General features: G+C 39.4%; 1 protein-coding gene across 1 annotated transcript in view; it reads left to right on the forward strand.

The window, feature by feature from the left end:
• The window catches only part of LOC137976192 (peroxidasin-like), a 20,168-nt gene that overhangs the window by 6,565 nt on the left and 1,103 nt on the right, over nucleotides 1-12,500 (forward strand). The window contains exons 2-7 of the mRNA XM_068823489.1: nucleotides 1-18; nucleotides 5,308-5,935; nucleotides 6,276-6,519; nucleotides 7,046-7,227; nucleotides 8,548-8,843; nucleotides 11,432-12,000. The exon at nucleotides 1-18 is cut by the window's left edge and continues 26 nt beyond it. Of these exons, the coding sequence (XP_068679590.1) occupies nucleotides 5-18; nucleotides 5,308-5,935; nucleotides 6,276-6,519; nucleotides 7,046-7,227; nucleotides 8,548-8,843; nucleotides 11,432-12,000 (1,933 nt within the window). The 5' untranslated portion in view covers nucleotides 1-4. The remainder of the gene's footprint in view (nucleotides 19-5,307; nucleotides 5,936-6,275; nucleotides 6,520-7,045; nucleotides 7,228-8,547; nucleotides 8,844-11,431; nucleotides 12,001-12,500) is intronic.

Consider the following 12,500-nt stretch of genomic DNA (forward strand, 5'->3'; position numbering starts at 1 on the left):
CAACATGATGTCAATAAGGTAAAGTGAGTTTTTTGGTATGTTAGTTTTTGTTCATTGAGCAGCTACGGAGCGGGCGCAACAATGACGTCCAAGAGAACAAGGACGCAACAAAACGATATTTCAATGAACAAAAGCAATGGGCCTGCACATGCCTTTCTTTGCTGTTCGACGTGCAATGACCACATTCATCGTTGTGTGAATGACATGAGCACTAGCCAACTAGTCCTATTTTCTCTTCGTTCAACCACACGGTTAGGCTCGATTGACCGGCCGTTTTGTGCGCCCGCGTTCCTCCGCGCGCACCAGGCTTGGATCACCGGTTCAGTCAATTCTATTTTCCACCAATCAGAAAGTCGCCTGCCTGCCAAGTGCAAATACAATTGGCTGAGTACAAAATACAGACAGCTCTTCTTTAGAAGGAGGATGTTAACCGCACTTTTAAAACGGCTGGAAGTCGACCCTACCTCACGGTGTCTACCAACATACTTTTCCTGAAAAGTTGGAACACACTTTTCATGCGACTAATCGCAAAATGATTACCATAACCCAAAGATGTGTTTTTAGCTGAGGTTATTGATGTCGTCATCGTCTTCTTCATCTCTCCTTATAATAAATATTATTATACATCAGACTCACTATGAAAAATCTGATTGGTCGAGAGCATTCAATCAATTCACAATAGCTTGTGAACTTGACATGATAAATGCAATATCTGCTGCAGATATTGCATTTATCATGTCAAGTTCAACCTCTGCCTGGTTACTAAGCTCCTTGGAGTGTTCTCCTCATTTGCATTTTCAACAGATGAATGTCTTCTTTCGCGTATTGTTTAAAAAATGTATAATAAAATTAAACAATTATTGGATGAGGTTGAGCATGATATCATGAATAATCAAAACCTCGTGTCTGTGTCATGCTCAACCTCATCCAATAATTGTTTAATAATTACAGTTTCTAGAACGCATTAGAGTGTATTTTCAATAGCTTTTGATAGAAATGCAAGATTTGGGATTGGTCGAAAGTTATTGAGGTTCTCCTTATCCAACGAAACTTTCTTAAGCTCCATATAACTAGACCCTCCGTGAGGGTACACTGGGTTGCCTGTGGTACGTGCACCGTTCCAGACAATTTTTTTCAAGTTGGGGGGTCATTAAGAAGTCATACCAGACGAGGCCCTTTGGCTCACAGGTCCTCACACGTTCGTACGACGAAACAGACCTGTCCTTGCGTAATATGTAGCTCTAACAGCGCACGATATTGTTTTGGTATTGTCTATCATTGTAGTGCCATGGTAGAAGTCTTGGGTAAATAGTCTGAGAAGACATGTGGTTACTAGCAAAGTACTGAACCCAGAAAGATTGAAGAAAATAAATGGGAAGTGAGAAACATTGGCTTCTGGGCTGACATGTTGATAAACTTCTTTTCACCACAAGTTTAAGCGTGCCCTCTGAGCATCTGACAGCTTTGTAATACCAAAGTTCACTGAAGTTAAGCCCTGTTGGGCGGGGTTAGTGTTTGGATGGGAGACCGAAGTAATATACCCCTCATAAAACAGAAGCATCCCACCGAAAATACTATTAACGCTAACAAATGCGAACTCAGCAAGGTACAGATTTTGTTAGCTTGCTTTATGCAAAAACAAATATTGATGCAAAAGTAAATAAATATTGATACACAGTTTTTAGAAAGAGCACAAGGAAGTTTCCAGGACGATCGCTCGAGAATAACATATTTACCACATGAAAACAACATTTATTTTGAACCGTGAATATGGAATATAAACAGTTACGATCAGCGACAAACATTTTGGGGGATTTTTCCAACGTTCAATTTTGTTATTGTACGTTTTGGCTGCACAGATAAATCGCAAAATCGAAAGTGACATCGCCGGAATTCAGCGGGCGCCGTGATGAAGTTACCGCGGCGTGTTTACTCCCCAAACAGTGAAGTATCTGTGTCAAATGTTGGCAAGATACCGGGTTTTTGTAAGTTTCTTTTTCCGTCAAGTGTTATAAAGTTTGACAATGAAATGAGCGAAGTCAAAACAAAGATCACAATCGCCTAAGTCTTGTTTATGCAAAGTCAAAATTTACTCTCCAAGACGCGTACGACGTTATTTATTCTAACCAGGTAATTCCATCATTTTGGAAATAGCAGCTACTTTATTATTCTACTGCGTCACAATTTTTCACTGATTTTGGGGCTCATTTTGTTGAAACTCAAGCACGCTTCCAACAGGCCAGCTGTGAACCCTTCCTGCTTACAGAGCAATACTAAAAAACTTCTCTCATATCACATTCCAACCTTAAGCTCGAAAATTCAATACACAACATGATATTATAATTCACAAAGGCAGAAAATACCACAGAGTCCTTTTCCAGCGAAAAATTTATTGAAACAAACAACATATTTGCTCTTAGAGGCGAAAACCTCTTCCTATTTCATTGCGTGTGTGAAGACAAGAAACTCAATCGTGTCAAATTACCATGTACTTCAGGTAAATACAGCTCACTTTGATTTCGTCTCGACGGGCGATAGATTGTTGTCGAAGTCCAGTACTCGTCGGTTTTGAGATTCCTGCTTAGTTTATCCAACTGACTTTCCATTATTGAGCTCCATAAGGGTATATTTTGTTTAATGATCCACTAAAATGCCATTCGCGTTACATGACTTTCGACGCCATTGCAGGCTAAGGTAATGATTCTACTGTGTCCACAAGAGAAATCTACGCAGTTCCACTACCCTCTCGATCCTAAGAAAATACGCACAGAAGGCTCTATGCACAAAGACACCACTTACCAGGGGAGTGACAGGCAAGACTTTTACCGACACGGAAAAAAAAAACAAAACAAAAAAAATGAAAACAAAGAAAACAAACAAACAAAACGCAGACCTCGACTGGGTTTGCCATAGGCAACCCAGTAATTACTGATGTAGGTACGCTTAATTATGGTAATAGCGCTCGGCCTGTGTGAAATTTCGAGCGCAATTACTCCCTCATTGGCGGTTTTTCCTTTTTTTGTTTTTGTTTTTGGCGGTATGGACGACTTTGGGCAATTAAATTTGATGATTCTTTTAGTTCGTCGGTAAATCGTTTAGTTCGTATTCAAAGACGCACTAAACGATTTAGTTCGTCCAGACGTATAATGCGTTTCTTGCTCGTCTTTATACGGGACGAATTAAACGACGAACTAAAATAAGTCTTACATTAAATTCCCAAAATCGCTCAGACGCATTATACATCTCTAGTACAAAAACGACCAGTTGTACGACACGAAGTCTTATTATCAATAAGTTGTAGCCATTACATAATAATTAGCTCAAGTACAACTAGCACACGCTTGATGACGCGTACAATTGTCCAGTTACAAACTGTCGTATTAATGCAGAAATCAGGACTGTTGATAACCAATCAGATTCGACAATCTTTAATTAGTTTCAATTCATAATGGTAATAGGACTGAGAGGAGTCCAATTTGGTCTGTAATCATACGAGTGATTAACAAAATCGCAAGATCGCGCAGCGGGAGTCCAATTTGTTTAATAACGAGTATGATTAGAGACCAAATTGGACGACATGAAGTCCTGTTACCAATTAATCACAACCATTACAATTTCCGAGAAAACAAAATAATGAATGCATTCCTTTTTCACGTCTGATGTTACAAATTTGTCCATTTTGGAATATCCCCAGTTTGGTAGGGTAAGTGGTTGTTGCTATGGTTATATGTGATAAATTCTGTTATTGGTGGATTAAGCTGAGTGCACTTAATATGATTGGCTGATGTAACTGTCCGATTTCAGGTATCCGACTTCAGCCAACTGTCCGATTTTACTGTCCGATTTCAACCCTACACAATAATTAGTGAAAAATATAGCAGTTAATGCACCAATCAAATTTGAGAAAATTGTAATGGTTTTGGTTAAAGCTGGAAACATGTCAATCGCATAATAGCTGAAGAAAAAGACGTTCAATTATGCTTTTAAATGTACTTTAAATTTTTGTCCTTCTTTGGAAAATTTCTGTAAGTTAACGCGGAGTTGACAGGAACATATTGATTAATTAAACAACCAAGAAAGTAAACCTTTGGAGGACTGATTCACCTGAACATGTTGTGGTTTAATTTCGTTTTTGGTTTGAAACGTTCATTTGTTTTCAAACCAGTTTAAGTTTTTTTAACGAGTTTATTTTTTTTTAGAACACTGCCCATTTTAACATATTTGGATATCTTTCTATAATTAATTTTATGGAGTATGTATAAAAGAAACTAGAGAAATCATTTTAAGATTATTATGATGGATTTTTGTCTCTGATGCTATTAAAGACAATAATAATTATTTATGCATGTGAGCAGTAAGTTTTAGTGTTAAGGGTTAAATCCTCAGTTTAATGATTAGGGTTAAGATCTCCGTTAGGTTTACGCACTCATTTCAAACAGTTAGCATTTCAGAAGATGTATTACATCTGCAGACTGCCTACAAATAGCGCTGATAAACAGTGTTTAAGTCTATAAAGCACCCATTTCAAATAGCGCTGAGAAGCAGTATTTTAAGTCTAAGCACCCATTTTAAAACGGTTAGCTTTTACTGCGAGTTAAGGTTAGTCTGCAATGTGCAAGTGTCATACACTGCATTCTAGGTAAGGGATTGGCACGCGTTGTAGTGATAATCAGATTGGAGGAATCACTTATTTGCAGTGTTTAGTCTAAAACAACCGCTGTCTTGGCTTTTGGGTTAAGAAAATTGGCTTATGGTTGGTGGAACTGAGTAAAGCATTCTTTCACACATGTAGGATAAAGGGGTTTAGTTTGTAAACAAGCTTTAGTGTTGTGTCAGTGGGGAAGACGTGAAGTAAAGAAAAGGGTTTATGAACTGAGTTGATATGGTAAATTGATCACTGTAAAGCAATTTGAAAGCTGATGTTTCGAGTGTTAGCCCTTCGTCAGAGGTAAACCCTTTTCTGTCTTTCACAAGTTGATATGTGAAGATAGATAGGTGAATGAAGGGTAATGGAGAAGATAAGGGAAGGGTAGGTGAGTAGAAGGGAGGGAAAGATGTCTAGTTCTTTTTTAACCCCCTAAAAAGACCAAGCCCCCTTTTTTTCAACTACACCCCCAAAAAACAGAAAAATCCCTTTTTCAGACAAAAAATTTAATCTGGTTTGAAAAAAACAAATAAACTGGCTTAAAAAACTCAAACCAAAAACAAAATTAAACCACAAAATTCACACCTTCGCCATTTGAATTATAATTTTTCTCTTCTAGCCAAAATACGAACGAGTTTTGTTTGTCTTTTATTTATTTACAGTTTTCATCTCGCCATTTTCATCATCCTGAGCACGAGTGAGGTGCGAAGAGTGTTGTCATCCAATGCCGCTGCTAAACTGACCCTTGCCACGCTTTCAAAGGAAAATGGCTGCGATGACCTGAAGAAACGGCTGAGTTGTTTAAGCAGTCCTTATCGCACCTTCGACGGAAGCTGTAACAACCTATGTAACATCACCCTTGGAATGACCGGCAGACCACTGATTCGTTTTCCACGTTTAATAAAACCAACTGCCTATGAAGGAGACAACTTTGCGCCTCGACAATTTTCACTTGTAGGAAAACGAAAACCCCTTCCGAACGTGAGGGAGGTTAGTTTTACGGTATTTGAATCCGGCGAGGGTGATCTCAATAATGTTGCTCCGGAATTCACCCATCTCACGATGACCTTCGGACAATTTTTGGACCATGACGTCACCTTGACAGAACTTGCTGAATTGCCCGAGGGCGTAAGCTGTGGAACGAACAATGCTCCATGTCCTGTCGCTAGTGGCAACCAAACCGACTGCCTCGGAATTGATATCGATCTCACCCAGTGTCCGCTCCAAGGACTCCCAACTGCTCAGTGTATTCCATTGAGAAGATCAGCAAGGACCTCAGACGGCCAGCAGGTCAGTTTCGCGTTTAATGGCTCATTACTCTGCCACCCAACTTATTCTCAAGACCTATTTTTTCTTTCCTAATATAAAGGGAGTGCATTTTTAGATGAAAGGCCGGAACCCACAGTCAAAAGTTATGAGGTTCTCTTATCTACTGCTGTACTGTCTTTGTTCAATGCAAAAAGAACAAAGCCGGAGTTATTCGCCCAAATGAAGGAAGAATTTAATGAATTAAGATTTTAAGATGATAGAAAATGCAGTTCCTCAGATGGTGTGTAACTTCATGAGAAAAAAAATGGAGGAATAAGTCTATTCGGCTAACTTGTCGTCTGTATGCTACTTTGTTTGGTAGAGAAATATTATAACCCATTTTATCGATGGTTCTCAAGTGTATGGTTCAGACAGAAAGACAGCGGAGGAACTTCGAGACCGAAATGCAAACCTCGGGCTTCTTCTTGTACTCCCGTTCATCAGAACAGGCTCCAGAGCACAACCTATCCTTCCAGCCCAGGATGAAGAAGCTTTCTGTAGATCACAGGATCCAGAGACAGAACCTTGTTTAAGGGGTGGCGATGAACGCGTGAATGAAAACCAAGGTCAGTGAGGGAAGCTTAAATTAACAACAAACTCAACCACAACACTGACGTGCTCTGTTTTTTTTTCTTGCAACTTGCTTATACGAAGACCTTTGGCAGCTCCCAAAAAGCATATTCTGGGCAGGTATATGGTGGGTTACTCCGGATTACTGAGACATGAGTAAAAGAATAAAAAAAGCAAGGAAATCGATAAAAATAATTACAAACATATCTGTAAGTGTTTACTTCTTAATTATGAAATCTTAGGGGAGCGCGAGTCCCCATCGAATCCTTCCGTCTTCGGGACTTAGGGCCGAGTTTCTAAAATTGTTTGTGCACAAAGTCACGTAGCATTTCACTTCTGTTGGCAGTTTCCAAGATGGCCTCCCAAACAATCCTAGAAACACTTGCGCAGCGACTCCCTTCCAAAGTGAGCTTTTGGCCCCTGTCAGCGATCCGGCGCCTTTTTAAAACTGCTAAATATAGTTTTCGCCAATCTTGACAAGGGAACATTAATAATTTAATGCATTCAATATTTGATTGACAGCTTTAACGGCGATGCACACCATATGGGTTCGTGAACATAACCGTATAGCCCTCGCTTTGCACGTCTTGAATCCCAAGTGGGATGACGAAAGGCTCTTCCAGGAGGCGCGTAGAATAGTGATCGCGGAGATTCAACACATCACGTACAACGAGTGGCTCGAAGTTCTCTTCAGTAAAGAGACGGTAAGTCTTTGCATAAATGATTGAACAATTTTGGCTGATAACACACCAATGAGGCGCCCAACGCTTAATTAACATCAACTGAGATTTTGCTGGAGTACTTAACACCAGCTTATGTGAGGATTCAAGCATTTTGTTGTGTTACACTCAAGAACCTTTTCCTTACGTGCAGCCCGGGGAGGGGGGGATACTTCCTATTGAGGGGCTAATGGGGATGTGCCGCTGGATGGGGTTGTATTTTCGCGACTGGATTGACTCTAATGGGGTTGCATTTTCAACAGAGTTCCCGACAAAGGTACTAGAATGGGGTCACAAATTGTCGGGATTTTGGGGTTTCCGAAAATTCTGGCTAGTGCGGGAATTTAAATATAGAAAGATTCGCGGTAAAAAAGAGTTTTTGAAGAAAGAACTGTAGGGCTGTTGATGTAATATTTACTGGTCGCATTATATTCCGTTTTGAAATTACGATTAAAAGGCTTTATGTGAGGTTTATGCATAACCAGAAAATGACTAAGTTGGGGTCGTTAAAATTACTTTTACCCAAACATGACTAAGATGGGGTCTATAATTGGCCGTAAAATAGACTATAAAGGGACAGGAGTTCTGAGAGACCAGCGGCACATACCGAGAAAAAGGTTAACCCAAGTACCCCCCCCCCCCCCCCCCCTTCCCCCTTCCCCTCCTCCCGGGACGTGCAGACTCGTTCAACATCTTGAACGTCAGTGGTGAAGCGGAAAAAAGCGGTTTCTGCAGAATAGAAACTCTGGGTTCAAGTCCAATCCATGAATATGTGTTTTTTACTTCCTTGTTTTCTCTGCTGCCACAACGCCTAGGACACAGTGTTCTAAACTCATGATAATAGTGAATTCAAATAAATTAAGAATTCACGATAATCATGAATTTAGAGGAGAGATCCTGTTCATCGAAAACTGGTACCTGGTCAGCGGTCAATTAAAAAAATAACAGTATTCGTCTTGAAAAAGACCATTTTACAATTCTGTGCTCAGTTATCAGGCCTTTGAATGAAAGCGAGGCTGGAGTTGACCATACTTTGATACAAACCCCATTGCTTTTCTTAAGTAAATCATGTTGTAATCCTAACGAGTTTCTATTTACATAAGAAAAGCAGTGAGGTTTGTATCAAAACAAGATCAATTCCAGCCTCACTTTTATTCAAAGGCCTGGTAACTGAACACAGGACTGTAAAATAGTCTATTACTACAAAAAAAATTCTCCCCAAGGTTGAGCATTCAAGGCAATTACTTTATTATTTTCATCGTAGTAGCACTTTTAAATGCCAACTGAAGTATATTCTTTTTTCAGAGGATCAATGCAAACGTCGCACTGGAAGGAAGTGGAACTTTCTTTACAGGCTACAATCCTCATGTATCACCAGAGATGACGAATGTATTCTCCACAGCTGCCTTGAGAATGGGTCATACGTTAATTCGAGACACGTTCCAGCTCGACGTTAGAGGATTAAACAACAACCGGGATCCCGTGATACAAGTTAAAGATTTTTTCAATCCATCACCGTTGTTCGAAAAAGTCGAAGGATTTAACCCTTACGGCGCCATTTTCAATGGACTGTCTCGTGCTCTTGGACATGCAGTTGACCCGTAAGCTATATGAACTGTTTTGTTGTTGTTGTTGTTGTTGTTAGGGGTGGGGGTGGGGGAGGAGGTGGGAGGGAGAGACAATCACATGAATTGAGCTCTTAAGCTTGTACGTTTTGTTTTCCCATTTCAGACCACGTGATGTTCCGAAGGGAATTTTCCTTTTGTTTTTCCATAAGTTATGCCTACAGATGCACGTGCGTTAGGCGACATTTCAGAGAAACTGTTCCCTAGAATAACATCATCTGAAATGGGAAAACAAAACGTACACACTAAAGAGGTCAATTGAGGTACAGTGAAGCGTCACGTTCTGTGAACAATGGTTTATTAGGTTATTTTCACTGTTGCAACAACTTTTATGCAGAAATACAACGTCAAGAGTAATTTTCTACAGTATTACAGCTTTCTATCTGCAATACCACAGGAATGGAAAAGTATGTTAAAGCAAGAATGTTTTCCACCACCAACTGAAAATGTCCCACTTTTAATCCAAAAGCTCACATGCAAAACAATTTACAACACTTTCCTAAATTACCAGCACTTCCCTCTTCCAACTGCAGAAAAAAGACTCATTAAATATGGCTTTAACTTCCAAGAAAGACAAAAAATATACTCACTTCCTTTTCGTGTTACAAATGAAGTAAAATTATCTGTGTTTCAATATAAAATAGTTCATAATATTTTGTATACTAATAAAATTTTGTGCAAGATGAAAAAGAAACAGCAACCAGATTGTTGTTATTGCCATGGCATTGATCAAACACCACTCCATTTATTTGTAGAATGTTCAATTGCTAAATCGTTTTGAAATAAATTTACAAATTGGTACAATGCTACATGTGGAGGAAACATTGCTTTGGAGCAAAACGAAATTATATTTGGTGTCTTAAGACACACATCGTCTTGTTTAACTGAATCACCTAATCATAATTGGAAAATATTTTCTTTACACTAACCGAGTATATGATGAAAAACGACCCGAGTTCACAGATTTTGTAACCCTTGTTTACGAAAAAGTTGAATTAGAAAAATATATTGCGATTACGACAAACAGGCTACTTTCTTTTACTAAAAATGGTCCAACTTTCTAAGCAACTAATCATTAATAATTATATTATATTAATTTGTAAGTAATTGTTTGTAGTATTAGTATCGTCCTTAGTAGCATTAGTACAACATTGTAAGTAGTTCTGTATTTCGTTAAGTCGTTTGTTTTATTATCGTATTGTAAAGTAGTGCATGTATAAGTAATGTAAGTATAAGTAGTATAATTAGCAAGTATATTGTAAGCGCAAAGGTTAGTGTAATATTAGTAGCGTAAGTAGTGTAAGTGTTGGAATAAATAAATAATTAAAAAAAACTGTTGCAACAATAGAGATCTTTAATCGGCGAAGACGAATACAGCAGTGAGAACGTCATTTAAAAGTGTAAAATCGCGTTGTTGTAATTATTTCGCGATGATTGCAAGTCGTTCGGCTTGCAAATTGAGCCAGGGTTAAAACTGGTGAAGGCGGTGTTGTTGTTTGGGAAGATATTTAATAATAGCTGGTCTTTTATATGCCGGATCCGAAATAATTAATGTCCATGAAACAAAAGAACAAAGCGAACATAACAATACCTTATTAACAAGGCCTAATCGCAATTTAGTCCGGTATATGAAAGTCCAGCCAATCTATCCGGGTTCCCACGTCCTCTACACAACCTCAAAATCTGGTCAATTCACGTCGTTGTCAGGACAACGACAGCAAAGAAATGTGCCAAAATGCTCGTGCAGGGCGGGCAGTGACTTTTCTTTTGTTGAGTAATAAGCCGATTGTTTTGTGGCGTCGTAGTCCTTGCGTAAGCTACATAACGTCTCAAACTGAGTTTTCGAGAGTTACAAGTGGAGTACGTTTGTAAAGTAGTTGTGGAAAGCACTCATACAAAATGTGTGTAAAGTGCACAACCAGAAAAGAAAAGCTGACTACGAAAAACGACGACAGAAACGCAATAAATGCCAACACTAAAAATCATAACTGTAACTCTTTATACATGTTTCTTTGTAACCCTGTTCTATATCCGTATCGGATAACAAAGGCGATATATATGACGTTTGTAAAGAAATGCAAAACTGGTCAAACTTTTGAAACATCATCACGGTTTAGTTCGTTTTTTTCCGCAGTGATCGCTTAAAGTGTGGCGCATTCTTTTTGCTATCAAGGTCAGGCTTATGTATGAAATTTTAGCTTCTCAAATTCTCATGGGACCTTTCATGATGCATTCCAAATCCCTGGAATTTGTCCGATGTGATTGCACTTTGCTTGATTTCCATCTCCAGCGAGGAATGGAAGTCTCCACACGGATCCCCTCGATGTTCTGTCGCGCATGCGCTAGGTGACGTCAAAGCAAAGTCACATCTACTCTTCCGCCATTAGGCATACGTTTAAAATTCGTTCTGGTTATAACGGGTTTTAACCGGTTAAGAGTTCAATTACTTGTCCAAAATTCTGGAAAGGTTTCCTTGCTGTCTCGCTAGAGAAGCAAATCAAGGAAAACTTCTGCGAAGCAGGGAACAGTAAACTTGAAACGTTCACATTATTTCTTTTCCATAGAATATTCACTGCCGCGGTGAGAGAGAACCTGATCATTGAAGGACCTGGTAACGGCATCATTGGCGATCTTGTTGCGATCAATATGCAGCGTGGACGTGACCATGGTATCCCTGGATATGTCAAGTTTGTACTTGCCTGTGGTGGACCGTATATAACGAGTTTTAATGATCCAAACCTTCTAACCTTAATGCCTCAGGTACAAATAAATCGGCTAGCAAGTGTATACAAATCAGTTGTCGACGTCGACATATTTGCCGGCGGGATTTCCGAGTCTCCCGTTCCTGGGAGTCAGTTTGGTTTCACCTTCACTTGTATTCTTCTTGAGCAGTTTAATAATTCCCGCTCTGGTGATCGCTTCTGGTATGAGACAAACGACCCTGTAGTAGGATTCAAGATTGATCAACTGGACGCCATAAGGAAGGTTACGATGTCCCGAGTAATCTGTGACAACGCAGACGATGTTGTGAGAATTCAACCTAAGGCTTTCCGACCACGAAATACAAGTGACAATGATAGAATTCTCTGCGATGATATAGCTACTGTGGACCTGAGTCCCTTCAAAGAAGAGGGTAAGATCCATTCTCATTTTTATAATCATCCGCATTATCGTCACCTTCATCAATCTTTTTTCCTCACTTCACTGTTCTGTTATCATTTAACGGGTACAGGATTCGCACAATTAAATGATGCATTTAGCGGGTTGTGATTGGCTAACTCAAGGGTGGTAAACAAAGTGATATTCACCTCTGAGCAGATAGAGAGAAACAAAATGGCTTCCTATAATTCTATCAGTTATCGTTTTCGGGCGCACTTCGGGCTTTCGTTGTCTAGTATTTAGGGGACTCACAAGATCAAAGTGTCCTCTGTGTTACTGAAACATAGTTAAGCAGTTGTGCAGGAAGAAACCTAAAAAAAAACTGAACATTCTTGAAGGAGACTCGAACCAAAGGCCGTGCGATTGCGCGAGACACGGCTCTATAATCAAGCTATCAATGCATTGCAAGTTCGTATTAAGCTGACTGAGTCCAATTCGGTCTGTAATCATTCGAGTGATAACAAAATCCGTAGG

This window comes from Montipora foliosa, chromosome 11, assembly GCF_036669935.1.
Source record: "Montipora foliosa isolate CH-2021 chromosome 11, ASM3666993v2, whole genome shotgun sequence".
NCBI classification, from domain to species: domain Eukaryota; kingdom Metazoa; phylum Cnidaria; class Anthozoa; order Scleractinia; family Acroporidae; genus Montipora; species Montipora foliosa.